Genomic DNA, 24,065 nt, shown 5'->3' on the forward strand with positions numbered 1-24,065 from the left:
ACTGGAAAAACCATAGCCTTGACTAGATGGACCTTTGTTGACAAAGTAATGTCTCTGCTTTTTAATATGCTGTCTAGGTTGGTCATAACTTTCCTTCTAAGGAGCCAGTCAGTTCAGTTCAGTCGCTCAGTCATGTCCGACTCTTTGCGACCCCATGAATCGCAGCATGCCAGGCCTCCCTGTCCATTGCCAACTTTCGTCCATCGAGTCAGTGATGCCATCCAGCCAACTCATCCTCTGTCATCCCCTTCTCCTCCTGCCCCCAACCCTTCCCAGCATCAGAGTCTAAGGAGTAAGCGTCTTTTAATTTCATGGCCACAGTCACCATCTGCAGTGATTTTGGAGCCCAGAAATATAAAGTCTGACACTTTCCACAGTTCTCCCATCTATTTGCCAGGAAGTGATGGGACCAGATGTCATGATCTTCGTTTTCTGAATGTTGAGCTTTAAGCCAACTTTCCGCTCTCCTCTTTTACTTTCTTCAAGAGGCTCTTTAGTTGTTCACTTTCTGCCATTAAGGTAGTGTCATCTACATATCTGAGGTTATTGATATTTCTCCCAGCAATCTTGATTCCAGCTTGTGATTCATCCAGCCCAGTGTTTCTCATGATGTACTCTGCATATAAGTTAAATAAGCAGGGTGACAATATACAGCGTTGAGGTACCTCTTTTCCTATTTGGAACCAGTCTGTTGTTCCATGTCCATTTCTAACTGTTGCTTCCTGACCTGCATACAGGTTTCTCAAGAGGCAGGTTAGGTGGTCTGGTATTCCCATCTCTTGAAGAATTTTCCACAGTTTATTGTGATCTACACAGTCAAAGGCTTTGGCATAGTCAATAAAGCAGAAAGAGATGTTTTTGTGGAATTTCTTGCTTTTTCAATGATCCAGTGGATGTTGGCAATTTTATCAGTAGGTTGTTTTATATTTAAAACATATATATCTGCCAACATGGGTTGATTGTTTTTTCCTTAGATTATCCCTGAAGCATTTCCATTCAACTATCTCTAATAGTAATGATCACATATTAATTTTAAGAGATAATGTCTCAAAAAGTGTTACATAGAAACAAGTACCTTGTTATATACAAGTTCACCGTCAATTTTCTTATGTTTGCTTTTTACAGGTTTCTATAAAAGCCATTGGAGAAAAAAATGCCAAATTACTAGATGGGAAGGGGCATAAAACATAGAAGTAAAACAATTATTTTTCTATGTTACTTCCTAGTAATCTTTCCTGATCTGTTATCTACTTCAATAACCTTTCCTGGTCTATTATGCCCATCAGTTCACTTCAGTTGAGCCGCTCAGTCGTGTCCGACTCTTTGCGACTCCATGAATCACAGCATTGCAGGCCTCCCTGTAGTATCTTGTAAATCCAATGTTATCTCCTAGTTTAGTATTTCTCGTCTCTTCTAGACTATAAACTCTGTGAGGGCAGAGACCTTGACTCTTTTTTATCTTGCCACTTTCAGTCTCTGGCACTGTATCAAGCAGAATATCTACTCACTTAATGTTTTTGGAATACATGAATTTTCAGAATAATTAGCATACAGCATTCAGCTTTCACAAATTAGTTAAAAATATAGCATCTAAAAAAATCCACTAAATTTGAAAGTTCTTTTTATTTTCAGTGAACAGCTTAATGATTACATTCTCTGGACAAAAGTTCTCAACTGTTCAATCATATGTGTTTTTATATCTGGAATGTGTTTGGTTAGTAAATAATAAAAATATTAATTTGCAGTGTGACATTAATATATTGCATTATATATTGTGTTATCATTTATTGCCATATATTGTGTTATCATTTTATATTGTATCAGTTGCTATAAGCTTACAATATAAGCTAAATATCAGTTTATATCATGGACATAAAAAGGTTTAAGTGCTAGATTCTTACTAAAATTTCTAAAACTATAATAAGTCTGATTTTTTCAAGCACCCAAGATCAAAAATTCTTGTTTATAACATATCATTTGCTTACTTCCCTACCATGAAATCCAAAAGAAATTTACATTTATAAAATTATTATTCAGTGAGGTACTATCCCCACTTTCTTTTTCCTCTCCTGGTTCTTACTCCGTCCCAGGAGATAGTTTTTTTGGAAAGAAAATAATTCAAATCAGTATAATAAAAGCCCTACTTTATGCTTTAATTAATCTTATGATAAAAACAGAAGCTATCAACTTTGTTGCAAAGCACAGATAGTAAAAAGAGAGTTCAGTTACCACTGGTGGTGTTTGGGCAAAGACAGATTCAGTTCAGTTCAGTTCAGTCACTCAGTCGTGTCCAACTCTTTGCAACCCCATGAATTGCAGCACGCCAGGCCTCCCTGTCTATCACCAACTCCCTGAGTTTACTCAAACTCATGTCCATCAAGTCGGTGATGCCATCCAGCCATTTCATCCTCTGTCATCCCCTTCTCCTCCAGTCCCCAATCCCTCCCAGCATCAGGATCTTTTCCGATGAGTTAACTCTTCGCATGAGGTGGCCAAAGTATTGGAGTTCCAGCTTTAGCATCAGTCCTTCCAAAGAACACCCAGGACTGCTGTCCTTTAGAATGGATTGGTTGGATCTCCTTAAGACAGATTAGAAGGAAATTATGAGTAATATTTTCTGTAGTTTACCTCTGTGAGATCAGGGAGTGTTCCCTTTCATGTGGGGAAGTAACCACATGTCACTCCATGTTCAGTTCTCAATGAATACTAGTAGTTGTTCATCATTAAATACCAAACACATTCAGTTTTAGTCATTTTAGGTTTTTTCCTAGCAATATTTATCATCATACCTCACAGGACCCCATCAGAAACCCTAAAAAAGTAAATTTTTTGTTGGTACATCTCACATAGTCTAAGCTGTTCTGACTTGATGAAACTCACAAAGTTTGGGCTGTTCGTGCTTAATCATTGTTATATGTGTTCATCATCATACCTTATTAAAACATCCAGTTTTCCAAATTACAAGTTAGAATTTCTAGAAGTGATAGAAACTCTACAAAGTTAAAATTAGTATCACCTGCTTTGTCTACCACCTCTTGTGTAGCATAAAAAAATATAGTTTATTTCATGGCCGATGTCAGATTATTCTCAGAAATAATCTAACACTGTGTGTCCACATCCCTGGATAATGAGCAAAGAGATCACTGTAGATATTCAAAGATATAAATGGAAATACTTCTGCTAGGGTGAGATCACAATATTAACCTACAGGTGAAATAAAAGAGAAATATTACAAATACACCTGAATTCACATTGAGTTTTGGGGAACATGTGTATACCTGTGGTGGATTCATGTTGATATATGGCAAAACCAATAAAATAGTGTAAAGTAATTAACCTCCAATTAAAATAAATAAATTTATATTAAAAAACACAAATTTCTATGTTTTATATGCCATCAAACCATTTTAATAACAATAAGGTTATATCACTGAGATTGGACAACAACATAACTTCCAAGCTCTACTAACCTCTTTGCACCTATTTGGAGAAGCCATTAAGAGCACAGAGATAAATGCATAATATAATTGTAAAGTCACTGTATGCCTGTGAGAGGGTGTGGGTGATATAGTTTAACTGTCTAAGTTTACAGGTGAAATAATGAGATTCAGATGGTTTGGATTTGCTCAAGTGTGAACACAAAGGAGGTAGAAGAGGCAGGGATAGTGGAGGTACACAGACTACAAAGCCACTTGGACTTCATCCTAATGATTCTGTTAAAGACACATCATACCCCTCATATCATACCCCTCATAACAAAGAATTACTACTTGCTAGAAGTCTTCCAACATACCCAACGGACAGCCTTAGAGCAGGAGACTATGCTCAGTTGTGTCTAACTATTTGTGATCCCATGGACTGTAGCCTGCCAGGCTTTTCTGTCCATGGAGCATCTCCAGGCAGGAATACTGGAATGGGTTGCCATGCCCTCCTCCAGGGGATCTTTCCAACCCAGGAATTGAGCCCAGGCCTCCTGCATTGCAGGTGGATTCTTTATCATCTGAACTACCAGGGAAGCCCAGAGCAGGAGACAGTAGAACTTACTTGTTCACAGAGCTGTTAGTGAAACATTTGTGGAAGAGAATATCTACAAAAGGGTGATAGCTTAAATTGCCACTATATCCAAAAGCCAGATGGGTTGGGGAGTAGTGGGGAGATACCAGTCAGAAACAAAATCGAATCTTTGTTGTTAACTCTCATTATTTTAGTCACGGGTTCATTCATTCATTCATTCCTATATTTAATGAATATCTACTATGTGCCACATGCTGTTCTAGGCACTGGAGACACCATGGTGAATAAAACGAGTCCTTGCTCTCATGAAGTAAACATTCTGAGACAGTAAACAATTGTATATATGTGTGTGTCTGTACACATTTGTATATGTATATACTTTTCATAAATATGGATATCTATGTATACAATTGTATATGAAGGTTAAAAATCAAAGTTTAGATAGATTATTCAGACAGAACAGACTATTAAGAACTCTTTGAGGAGAAACCTATATAAAGTGAGAAATACAACAAGTACTAAGGTCTTAAAGTGCAAATATCCTCAGTGTGTTGTAGGAATTGCAAGTAAGTGAGTGGAAGGAGCTTTATAAAATGTTCAAATCCTGAGAATATGTTGGAACAAGATCAACAAAGTCCCTCAATATTCCAAAAAAAAAAAAAAAGATTCTGGAAGAGAGACTAAAAGAGATACTTCAGGGTTCAGTAGACTCAGAGACAACTATAGACAGGACCCAGTTGGTATATTACATGCAAAAATAATATTTAACCTGTGAATTGAATGTTTCTTACTCAACCAGAAAATAAAACTTTTGCTTGTCTTGCTCAAGTAGTTGAAACATTATATCTAGCACAAATTTAAATGCCTGAAGGTTACAGTTGAACAAAATCATATTTCATTGTATTTAACCTTTTTCGTAGATGTTCTTCCGAGCATAGTTAACTGTATGTGCTTGACCTGAGGGAAGAATAAGACTACAGTATATTGATAGAGAAGCTAGGGTTGATTTTTTTTTTTTGGTTTCTCCTACTATACTTATATCATTTTCTTGAAACAGCATTATCCTCTTTACAGATAATTACGTAGCTCACAATGTTTCCATATATATAAACTCATTTCACTTCCAAAACAAAGCTGGAAAATGATAAATTAACCATCATTCTCTACCTTTTTAAAAACATAGGTGACATATGAATAAAACATATAGAATATTGTAAAATAACTGTCAAAAACACTGAATTAAGATAATCATAGATACATAGAATATATGAAAATTACATGATTTGTATCAATTCATTTTAAATCCCTAAAATCAGGATGTTAACATTTTTGTGTAAAAAAGCCTTTCCATGCAGAATGCAACCTTTCTTTCCAGTTATATGCGTTCTTACATAGAACACAACCTGTCTTGGTACTTAAACAGGTTTTATTTCATTTCCTTCTGAAATTTTTTATGCTTCTTTTTATGGAAGACTTTTACCTTTCTTGCCAAATGTTTTTAAAAATTACATGTTCACTTTGTTGCTTGTGTGAATTTGATCTTTCAATTTGAATTGCCAACTCTTACAGTTATAATAGAGAACTTTATATTTTCACATGCATTTCTTCTTCAAAGGAAGCTTATGTGACTAAAATATAAAGTAGTATAAATTGTAGATACATTATTAACTTTCTTGAACTTAAGTAGGCAAATAGCATATTTAGTTTAAAAATGATACTTTTTGTTTTTTTGAATTTTGTAGTGCTTTCCAAAATTTTCCCAACTCTATTGCATTACCTAGAACTTCTGAGATAATGTTGAGTGCTGCCATAGATTGTGAGCATCCATATTTTGTTTTAACCAAAGAGGGTTATGAATTGGTATGAACTGGGTATGAGATTTGAATTGGGAGATTGGGATTGACATTTGCACACTACTATGTATAAAATAGATAACTAATGAGAACCTGTTGTATAGCACAGGGAACTCTACTCGACGATCTTTGGTGACCTAAATGGGAAGGAAGTCTAAAAAGAGGGGGTATATATATACATACAACTGATTCACTCTGCTGTATAGCAGATGCTAACACAACATTGTAAAGTAACTATGCTCCAATAAAGTTTAAAAAAAAAAGGGCGGGGGGAATGTGAAGGAAAACATAGACTAGTGAACATGGAAGACTTAAAGAAGTTGCAGTATAATGCTCTCAATGTGGAATCTAAAAATGACAAACTCACAGAACCAGAGAGTAGAATATTGTTGTTGTTCAGTTGCCCAGTCAGGTCTGACTCTTTGTAACCCTGTGGAATTCAGCATGCCAGGCCTCCCGTCCCTCACCATCTCCTGAAGAGCTTTCCACAGTTTGTTATGACCCACATAGTCAAAGGCATAGTCAATGAAACAAAGGTAGATATTTTTCTGGAATTCTCTTGCTTTTTCTGTGATCCAGCAAATGTTGGCAATTTGATATCTGGTTCCTCTTCATTTTCTAAACCCAGCTTGGACATCTGGAAGTTTTTGGTTGGTCTAATGCTGAAGCCTAGCATGCAAGATTTTAACCATTACCTACTAGCATGGGAAATGAATGCAATTGTCCGATGGTAGAATAGCAGTTCTTAAAAGTGAGTCTTGAGGTGCTAGGTTAAAGGGAGAAAACTTCCAGTTGATCAGATGAATAACTTCTGAAAGTATAATATACAGTACGGTGATTTGTAGTTACTGATGCTGTATCACATGCTCAAAAGTTACTAAGAGAATAGATCTTAAACATTCTCACTAAACATTCACACACACATACAAATGCTGATTATGTTAGGTAATGGAAATGTTAATTAAGTCTTCATGTTGTTCACCTTAAACTTAATGTTATATATCAATATGTCTCAATAAATCTAGGAAAAAATTTTGTGAGGCATCAGAAATTTTGTAAGGCCTTGATAGAACTTTGGTAGCCTAAAATCAGCCAAAGTATTAATAATGCAGAAATTGGAAATTGAAAATTGAACAGGAGAGAAGGAAATGGAGTAGTGAGCATGGTAGACTTACAAGGAGGGAGGTAGCAAATGAAAAAAGCAAAGATTGGTAATTAATGTTGAGGGAAAATATAATTAATTATTTTTTATAAAATAGTATTTATATTGTTTAAAATTTAGAAATCATACACAAACAAGAGAAGATTAAAAATAATCATTGAATCACCAGAAAGTTGTCAAAAGTAGATTTGTGCAAAATATGAGCTAAAGGGGGGGGGGGGAACTAGCAAAAAATTACATTTTTAACATACTAGGAAGACACACATTTCGTGATAAAAAGATAAGACTTGGAGTGGGAAGACCTGAGCTCAAATCTTAACTATACTAGTTACTAGTTGAAGATCTTGGACATGTCAAAATAACTTTGGGGACCTCCATTAATGAACTTCAAAATGATTATATGTAAAGTCGTATGTGCATATGAAAAATCTAAGTTAAACTGTACATGATTTAAAAATACAGTGAATTACATTTGATGTATTGGAGGGGGGAAAGATGACTTAGGCAGTATTTTAATGGAATGAGGCAAAAATTGCATAGCAAAAGTAATACCACCTAGAAACTTTTGTGGCACTCAAGAAGGAAGTCAAGCCTCAGATACAGTGTGGTCAGTAACTCTTTGGTTAACTAGAAGAGAGATTAGTTAGAAAACTGAAGAACTATTATAACACAGATTTTGTAGGTATTTATTAAAATTACTTTAGTGTAGCTTTTTTTGCAGTCTGAATGGCCTAGTTCACAGTCCTAAGAACAGAAAAAGTAGTTTTAATATTGATGGCTCAATTGCAAGTTTTATGGTATTATGCTATTATGAGTCCTAGTGTACTTAATAAATAGAAAGGAAAACACTATTTAGATTGCTTAATCAATCCAAAGCTTTATTTCTTCTTCTTTATAAAATTTTCTTAACACAATACTGAATAAATATGACCTCTGTCTAATTAAACTAACCTATTTACAGTCATAGAATAATTTATCATGCCTCACACTTTTATTCATAACTATTTTTCAATTAATGTTTAAAATATGACTTGTGAACTTCAGGATGTAAAAACCACTCTCATTTTGATAAGTCACATTAGAATGTCATTATACATATTTCAATGTGGTTGGAAAAGACTCTGATGCTGGGAGGGATTGGGGGCAGGAGGAGAAGGGGACGACCCAGGATGAGATGGCTGGATGACATCACGGACTTGATGGACGTGAGTCTGAGTGAACTCCGGGAGATGGTGATGGACAGGGAGGCCTAGCGTGCTGTGATTCATGCGGTCGCAAAGAGTCGGACACAACTGAGCGACTGAACTGAACTGAATGTGGTTATTATTGTGCAATTTTGAATTTAAAGTCTATTTGCAAGATATTTTAATGCTGTGATTTTGCATGTGGCACATGCTCACCTTTTAAAATGTGATTTCTCTTTTAGTGAAGACATGTGGCTCTAATCTTCAAGGACCAAGTGGAACATTTACGTCTCCCAACTTTCCATTCCAGTATGACAGCAATGCACAATGTGTCTGGGTCATCACAGCAGTGAATACAAATAAGGTAAGTGAAAACCATCTCTGGTGCAAAAGCATAATCATAAAGATAAAAGCAAGGAAATCATGAGGGAAAGGGCAATAAAGAAAATTCATAGCTGAAGTATGATTTCTGAAATATTTCCTACCTATACATTATATAAAACCTACACTTATATGAGAAATAAGAAAAACAATTAAATACTGTAATTCTATCTCAACTAACATATAAATAAGAACACATTAGAATTATAAACAAATGTTTTCTGAAATATGCTTTTGCAGTTTGTAAATATATTCATTTTTCAAAGATACCATAAATAATGACTTATCACTTCATATCTTTCTACTCGTCTTATCATTCAGGTATATCCTGTTTTTATACATAGCTGATTTTCCTTTCAATGTTTCTCTATTGCCACAGATCACTCAGCTATTCTTTATTATAAAATTTATTAATGTGCTCTACACTAATAGAAGATTCATTATTTGGGGATTTCTAAAGGTTGTATTGTCTATTTGACTAAAATTAGTAATCTATCTAAATACATATATACCACAGAACTCAAACAAAATTATAATGCTGAATGAACAAAAAAGCAGGGAATGGTTAGCAAGGTTTCTGTTCCTTTTCTCTCCATCCTGCTTCTCCTCCTAAGGGTATGTAGCAAGGACCTACAAAGGAAGAATCAAAATTTGTCTCAGATTTTGTAATATCTTTTCTGGGTTAGATTAAGAAAAGGTTGGTGATAGAACCCATAAAACTGGGTCAAATTTGTGGTTCAAATATTGATTTAGAACTTGCCAAATAACAACTCTGATCAAGCTATTTAACTTCTCTGAAATTCAGTTTCTTTCTCTGAAATGTGGATAATAAGAACATATTTTTCAGTGTTATGAGAAGTAAATGAGATAATGCATACAGGGTACTTAGTAGAGTTAGTAGGTACTTAAAAAATGTTAACTAGTTGTTAGATACAGAATATGCTATTTTCCAAAAACTTTTGGGTTTTATGTTCATAAAATATAATCACAAGGGTAGCAAAGTTGTTTTAAAAATTAACTCAGTGGTAAATTAGACTTGCCTCATGGAAGAGCCCTGATTTATGAGTCATAAGAACTAGGTCAGAAGCCTAGCCTTCCCTAAACTATGTGTATAAACCTGGAAAAAAAAATCACTAAATCTAATCTTTCATATGCACAAAGGAAGTCATTTTACTTATCCAACCCATGTCATCAATTCAGTTCAAATCAACAAATTTTATTTATTGAATACCTTCTCTGAGAAAATTATGGGTTTCTGAGGGAAAAAAAAATCAAGAACTACTTGAAAAATAAAATCACATTTATTGAACATTTAGCAACATGCCAGGTGTCATTCACAGTACTTTTAATGACTTATTTAATTTAAAAAATTCCCTTAATAGGAAAATATACTTTCATGTCTGCATTTAATAAAGAGGCTAAATAATTTGTCTAAGATCATGTAGACAGCAAAAGTCAATGTTATATATCATATAACATGTGGGTTACTTACTATGACATATCTCACCCTAAGACATAAGTATCTTATACTAAGATAACATGAATCAAATTCATTATAAAGTATGGAACAAATGTTCTGTATTAATCTTGTATTGAGATAGAACTTTTTTTGTGTGATAGTAATTACCTATAATTTACAGAACAAAGTGGTGATTATCTCCTGTTCAATAAGATGTCTAATTTGCTAAGTTTAATTAGTTTTCATTATTGACTTACTTGAATTTTCACAGAGGTCATGACAGTTCTCCTTGTTTTTCTTAACTATCTACGAAACTTTTATCTATTCTTTTCTCACTTAAAATATCTATTTTCTAAGGAAGATATATTAATGATTACTTTATTTACTCTTTTTATTGAAAGCTGATTGAGTATATTCATTTAGGATCTATTAGTTTATATTCATTGTAAGGTATCCTATGAAAATTCAAGCATTTTCAAGCATAACCCACAATTAATATTTAACAGTTTACTCACTCACTTACACACACACACACACACACACACACACACACACAGAGTGTGAAAAAATAATTTCCCCTAACTATATGAAAGCACTTCTCTATTTTTTAACATGTTGTAATCTATTTTTAAATATTGTTCACATCTCACTAAGTTAATTTTATGGTGCACTAACAGGTCATAACTGTGTATTTTGACAAATACAATTGGAAGGTTTTCTTCCATAGATTGCCATGTCTGAACTCTTGGTAAGACAATTACTGGCATAAAGCACAAGCACAGATCTCTCTTCATTGGTTTAAACCCAAATTAACCAACATATTAATGCCTCAATATCTATGATTTTATTCAAAAATAATTGCTCATATTTTTCTTTATATTTGATAATTTAAAAGCAACCATTGGGGAAGATTCAAGATGGTGGAAAGCACATTTTCCCTCAGATAGCTAAATATGGGATAATTTGCTCTGAAGACAGCCTGAAAACAGGATGAAAACAATCTCCACAACAAAGGGTGAAAGGATAACAACAAAGGGCAGGTAGGAGAAATAGAGATGCAGTCATACTAAGTACAGTCCAGTTCATTTATTCAGTCATGTCTGACTCTTTGTGTATCATGGACTGCAGCATGCCAGGCTTCCCTGTCCATCACCAACACCTGGAGCTTGCTCAGACTCATTTCCATTGAGTCAATGATGCCATCCAATCAGCTCATCCTCTGTCATCCCCTTCTTTTCCTGCCTTCAATCATTCCCAGCATCAGGGTTTTTCCAATGAATCAGTGCTTTGCATCAGGTGGCCAAAGTATTGAAGCTTCAGCTTCCGCATCAGTCCTTCCAATTAATATTCAGGACTGATTTCCTGTAGGATCAACTGGTTGGATCTCCTTGTAGTCCAAGGGACTCTCAAGAGTCTTCTCCAACACCACAGTTCAAAAGCATCAATTCTTTGGCACTCAGCTTTCTTTATAGTCCAACTCTCACATCCATACATGACTACTGGAAAAAACATAGCTTTGACTAGATTGACTTTTGTTGATAAAGTAATGTCTCTGCTTTTTAATATGCTGTCTAGGTTGGTCATAACTTTTCTTCCAAGGAGTAAGCGTCTTTTAATGTCATGGCCGCAGTCACCATCTACAGTGATTTTGGAGCCCCCAAAATAAAGTCTGCCACTGTTTCCACTCTTTCCCAATCTATTTGCCATGAATTGATTGGACCAGATGCCATGATCTTAGTGTTCTGAATGTTGAGTTTTAAGCCAACTTTTTCACTCTTCTCTTTCACTTTCATCAAGAGGCTCTTTTGTTCTTCTTCACTTTCTGCCATAGGGTGGTGTCATCTGCATATCTGAGGTTATTGATATTTCTCCTGGCAGTCTTGATTACTGCATGTGGTTCCTCCAGCCCAGCGTTTCTCATGATGTTCTCTGCATATAAGTTAAATGAGCAGAGTGGCAATGTACAGCCTTGCTGTACTTCTTTTCCTATTTGAAACCAGTCTCTTGTTCCATGTTCTGACTGTTGCTTCCTGACCTGCATACACATTTCTCAAGAGGCATATCAGGTGTCCTGGTATTCCCATCTTTTTCAGAATTTTCCACAGTTTATTTTGATCCACACAGTCAAAGGCTTTGGCATAGTCAAAAAAGAAGAAATAGAGTTTTTCTGGATTTTTTTTTTTTTGGCTTTTTTGATGATCCAGTGAACATTGGCAATTTGATCTCTGGTTCCTCTGCCTTTTCTAAAACCAGTTTGAACATCTGAAAGTTCACAGTTCACATATTGTTGAAGCCTGAGTTGGAGAATTTTGAGCATTACTGTACTAGCACATGAGATGAGTGCAATTGTGTGGTATTGTGAGCATTCTTTGGCATTGCCTTTCTTTGGGACTGGAATGAAAACTGACCTTTTCCAGTCCTGTGGCCACTGCTGAATTTTCCAAATTGGCTGGACTATTGAATGCAACACTTTTACAGCATCATATTTTAGGATTTGAACTAGCTCAGCTAGAATTCCATCACCTCCACTAGCTTTGTTTATAGTGATGCTTCCTAAGGTCCTTTTGACTTCTCATTTCAGGTTGTCTGGCTCTAGGTGAGTGATCACACCATCGTGATTATCTGGGTTGTGAAGATCTTCTTTGTATAGTTCTTCTATGTGTTCTTGCCACCTCTTCTTAATATCTTCTGCTTCTGTTAGGTCTACACCATTTCTGAAGGGCCAGGCTTGTTCTGTTGGGCAGGGCAATTCTCAGAAGTTAGGCTTCCCTGGTGGCTCAGAGGGTAAAGCATCTGCCTACAATGCGGGGGACCTGGGTTCAGTCCCTGGGTTGGGAAGATCCTCTGGAGAAGGAAATGGCAACCCACTCCAGTACTCTGGCCTGGAAAATCCCATGGTCTGTGAAGCCTGATAGGCTACAGTCCATGGGGCCGCAAAGAGTGGGACACCACTGAGCGACTTCACTTCACTTCATTCTCAGTAAATATTTGATCTAATTTTGTGTTTATGGGAGGGGCTGTGTTCCCTCCCTGTTGTTTTACCTGAGAGCAAACTATGGTGGAGGTAATGAAGATAGTGTGACCTCTTTCATAAGGTCCCATGAACCAAGAAACTGACCTAGACTTCCCTGTGTATCCAGGATTCTCTGGCATAGGCAAGAGTCAGGGGCACTGAGTGCAGCAGTGCACCATACCAAGGGGAAAAAAAAAAAAAAAAAGGCGAAGCAACATAGCATATCCTAGCCATAGCAGTTCAGCTTGTAGGCACAAGGTATGGATAGTTACCCTGAGAAGCAAGAGATTTCAACTTCACCTCATGCACCCCAACCCTAAGATCCTTCATAAGAAAGATAAGTCCCCAAAACATCACAAAACCATCTGGAATGTGATTCTGTTCACCAGTGTCCAGCAGCTATTTTGACCAGGGCCTTCAGCCATTAGAGGCCAGCTTTGCCCACCAGCACACTTTGGGAGCAGCTGCAGCCCCTCTGCAGCAGGATTGTGCATGCAGTCTACATAGGAGACAGCTTTCTGGAAAATAGTATATTCTGTATCTAATAATAATGGGTTAACATTTTTAAGTACTTACTAACTCTACTAAGTACTCTATATGCATTTACCTCAGTTACTTCCCACAGCACTGAAGTATATGCTCTTTTATCCACATTTCATAAAGAAATGGAATTTCAGAGGGCAAGAAACTGATATGATACTTATTTCAGAAAAAAAATAGATTTTAAAACAAAGACTATAATAAAAGATAATGGAGTCATTTTACCAATAAGATTTAGCATTTATAAATGTATATGTACCTAACATAACACTGAAATATATAAAGCAAATATCAGCATACTTACAAAGGGAAATTGAAAGCAATACCATAATAATAAGGGAGTTTTAACAACTCAGTTACATCACTATGCAGGTCATCCTGGCAGACAATCAATAAAGGAACTGTGTGTGTGTCTTAGTTGTTCAGTTGTGTCTAACTCGTTGTGACCCTGTGGACTCTAGCCTACCAGGCTGCTCTGTCCATGGAGTTCCCCAGGCAAGAATACTGGAGTGGGCTGCCATTCCCTTCTCCAAGGGATCTTCCCAACCAAGGGATTGAACTTGGGCCTCATTCCTTGAAGGCAAATTCTTTACTCTCTGGGTAGACCTAAACAATACCCTACATCAAATGAATTTGATAGATATATTGAACACCCTATCCAAAATCAGCAAAATAGAAATTCTTGTCTATGGAACAAGACACACATGGAACATTCTCCAAGATAGTTCACATGTTAGGTCAAAAAACAAATCTCAGGACATTTAAGAAGATTGCAGTCATACCTGATCTCAATGGTAAGAACATATAAATCAATCATGAGAAAAAAAATGGTGAAAAAGAGGACAAAAATATGAAGATTAAGCAATATACTACCAAATAACCAATGGGTAATAAAAAAAAAAAACTAGAGATGAATGAGAACATAAATACAGCATAAGAAAAATCTATAGAATATAGCAATGTGGTTCTGAGAAAGAACCTATACAAACAAACCTATGCACCAACAGACACAACAATCTAAAGAAATAGGTAAATTCATAGAAACACATATTCTTCTATGAATGAATCATGAAGAAAATAAAAATATGAATAGACCAACTACTAATAAGGAGATTGAAATAGTAGTGTGAAATCTCCCAGAAAACAAAAGCCCAGGACCAGGTGGCTTCTTTACAGAATTCTACCAATACAAAACTTTAAAAAATGATTTAATAATCAAGTTTTGTTAAACTTTCACACACACACACAAATAAATAAAGAGGAAGGAAGCCTTTCAAACATATCTAAATGCATTTAACAAATCTAGCATTACCCTGATATGAAAACCAGGGCAAGGACCGCCCCACCACACACATAGACACACACAAATTATGGGCCCATATCACTGATAAACATAGATTCAAAAATCCTTGGCAAAATATTAGCAAACCAAATCAACAATACTTTGAATGGATCATTCACTACAATCAAGTTTTGTTTTTCAAAAGATGTGAGGATGTTTCAACATTTTTGAGTCATTTAAGATGATGTAGCACATTAACAGATTGGAGGATTAAAATCATATGATTATCTCAATAGATGCAGAAGAAACTCTAGACAACTTGACATCCACTTATTATAGAAACTCTCAACAAAGTGAATATAGAGGGAACTTAACCTCAACATAATTTAGGCTTATATGAAAAATCCAAAGCTAATCACATTCAACAGTGAAAAACTGAAAGCTTTTCCTGTGAATCAGGAAAAGGCAAAGATGCCCAACCTTACCATTTTTATTCAACACAGTACTGTAAATCCTAGCCACAGCAACTAGGCAAGAGTAAAAGAATAATAAAAGTCATCTAATTGGAAAGGAAGAAGTAAAACTGTCACTATTTGCAGATGACTTAATGTTGCAAATAGAATACTCTAAAGACTCCACTAAAAAAAAAAAAAAAGGAACTAATAATCGGCAAATCAAAGGATACAAAAATCTATCAATAAAAGTATGCTGTGGAGAAATTAAGAAAATAATTGCATTTATAATGACATCAAATAAAATACAAACATGTAAATTTAACCAAAGAGGTAAAAAACATTTATGGGGGGCAAGGTGGATGCTCAGTTGTTAAGTCATGTCCAACTCCTTGTGACCCCATGAACTGTAGCCCACCAAGTTCATCTATTTATGAGATTTTCTAAGCAAGAATACTGTAGTGGGTTCCCATTTCCTTCTCCAGGAGATCTTTTCAATTCAGGGATCAAACCTGTGTCCCCTGCATCTCTTGCATAGGCAGGTATATTCTTTACCACTGAGCCACCTGGGAAGTCCAGAAAGACTTTTCTACTGAAAATTATAAGACAGTGATGAAATAAATTGAAAAAGATAGAGTGGAAAAATATTTCATGCCCATGGATTGAAAGAATTAATATTGTTAAAATGTCCATACTACCCAAATAAATCTACTGATTCAATGCAGTGCTTATAAATATCAATGACATATTTCACAGAGCTATAGCACACGTATTTACCCATGAGCATTATGGGGACTAGAGGTGCTGACTGCTGCACAATTGAAAATGTACATATAACTTTACAGTCAGACTTTTCTGTACCATGGTTTCTTATCTGCAGATGAATCAACTCTAGTACTATGTTGTTGTTGTTCAGTTGGCCGTTAGTGTCCAACTCTTTGCGACCCCATGGACTGCAGCATGGCCAGCTTCCCTGTCTTTCACTATCTTCTGGTGTTTGCTCAAACTAATGTCCATTGAGTTGATGATGCTATCCAACCATTTCATCCTGTGTAGCCCCTTCCCCTCCTGCCCTTTGGTCTTTCCTAGCATCAGAGTCTTCCAGTGGGTTGGCTCTTCACATCAGGTGGCCAAAGTATTGGAGCTTCAGCTTCAGCATCAGTCCTTCCAGTGAATATTCAGAGTTGATTTCTTTTAGGATTGACTGGCTTGATCTGTTTGGTGTCCAAGGGACTCTCAAGAGTCTTGTCTAGCATCACATTGCAAAAGCATCAGTTCTTCAGTTCTCAGCCTTCTTTATGGTCCAACTCTCACATCCATACATGACTACTGGAAAAATCATAGCTTTGACTAGATTGACCTTTGTCGGCAAAGTGATATCTCTGTTTTTTAATATACTATCTAGGTTTACTATAGCTTTTCTTCCAAAGAGCAAGCATCTTTTAATTTCATGGCTGCAGTCACTGCCTACAGTTATTTTGGAGTTCAAGAAAATAAAGGCTGTCACTGTTTCTATTGTTTCTGTATCTGTTTGTCATGAAGTAATGGGACCAGGTACCTTGATCTTAGTTTTTTTAATGTTGAGTTTTAAGGCAGCTTTTCCACTCTGTTCTTTCAAGTTTATCAAGAGGCTCTTTGGTTCCTCTTCATTTTCTGCTATAAGGGTTGTGTCATCTGCATATCTGACCACATGCCGCACTTTTTGGCATAAGTACTCTTGGAGGAGGTCACTATTAGTCCCACCATAGAGCGGCCAGGTGTGCAACCCACAAACTGGAGAACAGCTATTTCAAAGAAGTTCTCACACTGTTGCAAAATTCTAGGTCCCACAGCGGAGTTCCCAACCTGTGGATCTAGCAAAAGCACAGGGAATCCCCTGGGAATCTGAGTTTGAAAGTCAGCATGATTTGATTTACAGAACTCCTACAGGTCTAGGGAAAGAGAGACTGTTGGTGGGAGGTGGGGGCATAAATGAAACCTTGTGCACACAAGGACCCAGAAGAAAGAAACAGTGACCCCAAAGAGACTAAACAAGACTTGCCTGTGAGTGTTTGAAAGTCTTGGGTGGAGATGTGGCCTGCTGTGGGTCAGGGGCACTGGCAGCAGCAGTCCTGGAAGGTACAGCATGCTGGCATAAGTCCTCTTGGAGAACATTTCCATTATTCCTACCATGGAGCCTATAGCCTACCATCAAGACTACAGACTCTAAGACTGGGCCATCTCAGGCCAAACTACAGAGAGGGAGCACAGCCCTACTCATCAGCAGAAAATTGGATTAAAGATTTACTGAGCATGGCCTTACCACTAGAGCAAGACCCAGTTTTATCCATAGATAGTCCCTCCCATCAGGAAGCTTGTACAAACCTCTTATCCTCATCCATCAGGGAGAAGACAGAATGTAGTACTATAGTACATATTTATTGAAAAAATCTCCACTTATAAAAGAAACTATATGGTTCAAACACATGAAGGATCAGCTTTAATTCTAAACTTTGTATAGAACCACAGAAGACCCCAAAATAACCAAAACAATCTTGAGAAAGAATTATGGAGGTATCAAATTCCCTGATTTCAAACTATAATGCAAATATATAATAATAAAAACAGTGTGACACTGGAACAAAAAACAGACACAGAGGTCAATGGAATGGAGCCCAGAAATAAATCACACTTATACTGACAGCTAATCTAGGACATGGGAGAAGAAAATGGCAACCTACTTCGGTATTCTTGTCTGGAAAATTCCATGGATGGAAGAGCCTAGTGGGCTACAGTCCATGGGGGTCACAAAGAGTTGAACACGACTGAGCGGCTTCACGCACGCACTCAGTCTTAGACAAAGGATCAAAGGATAAAGGGCAGTCCTTTCAATAAATAGTGTTAGGAAATTTGGACAGACACATACAGAGAGTGAAAATAGACCACTAACTTACATAGTGTACACACACACACACACACACACACACACACACATACACAAACTCAAAATAGATTAAAGACTTGAATGTATAACCTGAACTCTTAAAATTCCTAGAAAAAAATGTATGCGGTAATCTCATTGATGGTGGTCTTCATGATGTTTTTGTAGTGTGAAAGTCACTCAGTTGTTTCTGACTCTCTGAGACCCTGTGGACTGTAGCCTGCCAGGCTCCTCTGTCCTTGGATTCTCCAGGCAAGAATAGTGAAGTGGGTAGCCGTTCCCTTCTCCAAGAGATCCTCCCAACCCAGGGATCAGACCCAGGTCTTCCACATAATGCAAAAGAAACAAAAGCAAAAATGAAAAAAATGTGACACCATAAAACTAACAGCTTCTACACAGCTGAATGAAAACATTATCAGAATGAAAAGACAACTTGCTGAATGTTAGAAGATATTTGCAAATGAGGAGTTAATATCCAAAATATACAAAGAACTCATACAACTCAATAATAAAAGATAACATTAGAAAAATGAACAGAGGATCTGAATGTGTATTTTTCCAAAGGATACATATAAATGGTCAATAGGAACATGAAAAGATATTTAACATTACTATTAGGGAAATGCAAGTAAGAAAAGCACAATGATATATTAGTATTATTGCATACTTGTTAGAATGGTTGTTATCAAAAAGACATGGCATAATAAATGTCAAAGAAAATGTGGAAACAAGGGAGCCCTCATACACTATTGATAGGACTATAAAATTATGTAGGTACTATGGAAAACAGTGTAGAGGTTCCTGAAAAAAAAGAGAACTACCATATGACCCAGATATTTCACTTTTGGATATTTTTTCAAAAGAACATAAAACACTAGTTTGAAAACATATGTGCACCCTTTTGTTCATCATAGCATTATTTATGAAAACCAAGATATGAAATCAACCTAAGTGACCTTCAGTTTCTTCATCCATAAAACAGGAATAATCTTCCCTGCTGTACCATATCAAAGGAATGTTGGAGCTTCTCACAAGTTAACATTACTAAGCCAAACCACCACTTTGTATGTTGGTAATTATCTTGCAAATTTAAGTCATATATTAGCATAAGGATATTTAAACATAAGAAAAGTACTGAGCTCATAGTGTGTTCCTGTTAACATTTGTTGTGTAAGTAAAATCACTAATTATGGTAACAATGCATATAAAATATGTGAAAATTTATTAGGCATTTCAGTCCAGCGTAGTCTAAAATTAGTATACAATGGAAAGCAAATATTTTGTTGATATTTATATTGCTTTATAAATAAATGTTATCTGTGAAAGTTTTGGTTGCTCAGTCATGTCTGACTCTTTATGACCCCCATGGACTTTTAGCCTGCCAAATTCTCTTGAAATTCTCCAGGCACGAATACTGGAATGGGTAGCCATTTACTTCACCAGAGATAGAACCTGGGTCTCCTGCATTGCAGTGGATTCTTCACCATCTGAGCCACCAGGGAAGCACAATACTATTCATACTTGCAATATATTAAATAATATTTATTCCTGTATATTATTTTTTCTATAGCTATTATAAGGTATGATTTTTCATATAGTTCTGATAAATTTTCACTATTGAATTTCATACTATCTTTACACGGACTTTTGTTTAAGTGACATCACAGATGAGAGTTTCTTCTCTTACTTTTTCATGGACATCTGTCCCAAACTTAAATGCAGGTAAAGGACAACTTTTTCTCGGAGGGAATGATATCCCTTTCCATGCAAATCATTCCATCTTTCCTTTATTTTTCAAATAAGGACTGAAGGATCATTTTATTATATGATAAAGTAAGATTATGAAATATTTCATTCACATATTCACTATGACATTTAAGCCCATGATTTTTGTTTAGATCTGTAAAACACACACTCAGTGTTCTTTCCCAGGAACTCTTCAGGCATCAGAAAACACCCTTGATTTCCACCCATAACAATGTTTTTCTATATTGTCACTGTTCCATCATGACAGCTAGCCTTTTGCCACTTCATTTAGCCTGCCCACTTGCAAGTACTAGTTCTTTGTGCCAAATAGTTGTAGTTTGCGGACCTGTGCCAAGCTTCAGTGCCAGGTCTGAGACCTCAGCTAGGCATGGAAAGTGTCACTTTCCTGAAGGCTGCAGCTGTCTGTTCTGCAAAGTACAGACCCAAGACAAGGATTTATATGCAAGTAATATTAAGACTGTGTGCCCACCTTATCTTTGACAAAGGAGGCAAGAATATACAATGGAGAAAAGACAATCTCTTTAACAGGTGGTGCTCAGAAAACCGGTCAACCACTTGTAAAGGAATGAAACTAGAACACTTTCTAACACCATACACAAAAATAAACTCAAAATGTATTAAAGACCTGAATGTAAGACCAGAAACTATAAAACTCCTAGAGGAAAATATAGGCAAATCACTCTCTGACATAAATCATAGCAGGATTCTCTATGACCCACCTCCCAGAATAATGGAAATAAAAGTAAAAATAAACAAATGGGACCTAATTAAAATTAAAAGCTTTTGCACAATGAAGGAAACTATAAGCGAGGTGAAAAGAAAGCCTTCAGAATGGGAGAAAATAATAGCAAATGAAGCAACTGACAAAGATTAATCTCAAAAATATACAAGCAACTCCTGCAGCTTAATTCCAGAAAAATGACCCATCAAAAAATGGGCCAAAGAACCAAACAGACATTTCTCCAAAGAAGACATACAGATGGCTAACAAACACATGAAAAGATGCTCAACATCACTCATTATCAGAGAAATGCAAATCAAAACCACAGTGAGGTACCATCTCACGCCGGTCACAATGGCTGCTATCCAGAAGTTTATAAATGATAAATGCTAGAGAGGGTGCAGAGAAAAAGGAACCCTCTTATACTGTTGGTGGGAATGCAAACTAGTACAGCCACTATGGAGAACAGTGTGGAGATTCCTTGAAAAACTGGAAATAGAACTGCCATACAACCCAGAAATCCCACCGCTGGGCATACACACCAAGGAAACCAGAATTGAAAGAGACACGTGTACCCCAATGTTCATTGTAGCAGTGTTTACAATAGCCAGGACAGGGAAGCAACCTAGTTATCCATTGGCAGACAAATGGAAAAGAAAGCTGTGGTATGTATACATAATGGAATATTACTCAGCTATTAAAAGAATGCATTTGAATCAGTTCTAATGAGGTAGATGAAACTGGACCTTATTATACAGAGCGAGGTAACTCAGAAAAAAAAAAAAACAAAACACCAATACAGTATACTAACACATAAATATGGAATTTAGGAAGATGGTAATGATAAACCTATATGCGAGACAGCAAAAGAGACACAGATGTAAAAAACAGACTGTTGGACTCTGTAGGAGAGGGCGAGGGTGGGATGATTTGAGAGAATAACAATGAAACATATATATTATCATATGTGAAATAGATCACCAGTCCAGGTTCAATGCATGAGGCTGGGTGCTCAGGGCTGTTGCACTGGGATGACCATGAGGGATGGGATGGGGAGGAGGTGGGAGGGAAGGTCAGGATGGGGAACACACGTACAACCATGGCTGATTCATGTGACTGTATGGCAAAAACCACCACAATATTGTAATTAGCCTCCATTAAAAAAAAAAAAAAAAAAGATTGTGTGTCCAGGAAACTATTAAGGGGATGGAAGAAGCAGGACTGGAAAGAAGTTAAGCAACCATGCAATTTAATGCAAAATCCAAGTCACGCATGATCCCACTCAGTGTAAACGGTACTTAAGAGTTTGTCCCAACTCAAAACAAGGGTCCTGGGCTGTCTTACTTCCATATCCCACAATGATAGGCTACGAATTACCCAGGTCCTTCAGGGCTAATGTGGACAAAGCTGTTTTTGTCAACCAAAGGCATTTTTCGGAAAACTTATGTCTATATGCATTTAAAGGCAAATGAGTAGAGAAAATAGCATACAGATAACAAAAGGCAGGAAGCATCCAAAGGGATCTGGACAGAGACCTTAGAGTATTCACTACAGTTGAGTAGAAACTAATGGGAGCAAACCTGAGGTCGTAGTTCAGGGATAAATTGAAATCAAAGCCAGTCTTACCAAGTCATGAATGAGAAAGAGCGTAAGAGTAAAGCAAAGATCTTAGTATAAACATTAGTATGGCAGTCAGGGAGACACAACTCTAGAAGATACCCAAGCTAAAATAAATGGCTTGCAATCATCATTTATAGGACATCCCATCCTTGAATTATCTTCCTCTTGACTGAATCGTACTTGTACACTTCTTGACTATTCTCAACCCTTAACATGGGGACCTGACTTCTTATCTAAATGGTTTATTTGAAATATTTTTAAATGAACTACTCTGTGCAAATACAATGAATAGCCATATAAAAATAAACAAATATCAATAAAATCAAAACAAAGTAAATATTTCAAAGTGTTAAAAAATAGTGTTTCTGGATAGATGACTGCAGTTATTTTTCCTCTTTACAATTATGCTAACAAAAATTCTGTGTTAAATTTCAATAATACATATGTTATATTTTATAATAAAAACATATTTTAAACAATAATACAGTACTTAAAGGACCAAGAAAGATATAGGTACAGAGTAATTGACATTATTGACTACTGCCTACTTCTTGAAACTTTCTCTTTCCCTAGAAACTTTCTCTTTTCCCTAGATTCCAAATACTCTCTGATTTCCTGAATTTTCTCCTACTTTTGCAGATTTTTCTGGGTATTGAATTTCCTTTTCCATCTTCTTAAAATTTAGTATTCTTAACATTTTTCATTCTATAGTCTTCACCTTTCACTGCTGCTGCTGGTAAGTCTCTTCGGTCGTGTCCGACTCTGTGGAACCCCATAGATGGCAGCCCACCAGGCTTCCCCGTCCCTGGGATTCTCCAGGCAAGAACACTGGAGTGGGTTGCCATTTCCTTCTCCAATGGATGAAAGTGAAAAGTGAAAGTGAAATCGCTCAGTCATGTCTGACTCTTCGTGACCACATGGACTGCAGCCTACCATGCTCCTCTGTCCATGGGATTTTCCAGCCAAGAATGCTTGAGTGGGTTGCCATTGCCTTCTCCTACATACATTTAAATATAGGTTCCAGTGAATTCATTACAGGTAATTAATGAACTTCAATGTTGCTTAAATCTGTCACCCACATTTCCTTTATTTCTCCTTTGAGTTATCAGCCAGCTTCCCAACTAGTGAATCTTAATTTCATTTTGCTGCCTACCCTGTTTCTCTGGTGGCTCAGACAGAAAATAATCTGCCTGCAATGTGAGAGACCTGGGTTCAATCCCTAGGTTGGGAAGATACCCTGGAGGCGGGCATGACAATCCACTCCAGTATTTTTGCCTGGAGAGTCCCCCACAGCACCACAGATGTCAGGAGAGTGTAATCTCCTTGGTTCTGTCTTGTCACAACAAAAATTTGAAGTGATGGGGGTTTAAGCCCTCAGCGCATCACAGCTCTTGAACAGTGTTACAGCTCCATGTTTACTGTTTTATTTAGAAAATAAAGGAAAATGCATCCTCAAGGCATGAGGGCATGCCAACCCAAAAGACACATAGAGAAAAGAGAGACATCAAAAAATGAAGCTAATACTGCTGTATATTTTTCTGCATCTCCTTTACAACAAATATTGGCAACAACAATTCAATATCTGCAAACAGTAATGGATTGGGAAATTTGCCAGAAGTTCTCAATATCAATTGTTGTCTGTTCATTGAACAAATGTTTGGAATATGTGATTGATGTTCTTAACTAAGAAAGTACAT

The 24,065-nt window shown here is 36.5% G+C and overlaps 1 protein-coding gene across 2 annotated transcripts in view; it reads left to right on the plus strand.

Moving 5' to 3' along the window:
• The window catches only part of CSMD3 (CUB and Sushi multiple domains 3), a 1,383,361-nt gene that overhangs the window by 691,254 nt on the left and 668,042 nt on the right, over positions 1-24,065 (plus strand). For both annotated transcript variants that reach the window (XM_069601113.1, XM_069601114.1), the window contains one exon: positions 8,456-8,577. In XM_069601113.1, coding sequence (XP_069457214.1) covers positions 8,456-8,577 — 122 coding nt within the window. The remainder of the gene's footprint in view (positions 1-8,455; positions 8,578-24,065) is intronic.

This window comes from Ovis canadensis, chromosome 9 (genome assembly GCF_042477335.2).
Source record: "Ovis canadensis isolate MfBH-ARS-UI-01 breed Bighorn chromosome 9, ARS-UI_OviCan_v2, whole genome shotgun sequence".
In the NCBI taxonomy this organism is placed as follows: domain Eukaryota; kingdom Metazoa; phylum Chordata; class Mammalia; order Artiodactyla; family Bovidae; genus Ovis; species Ovis canadensis.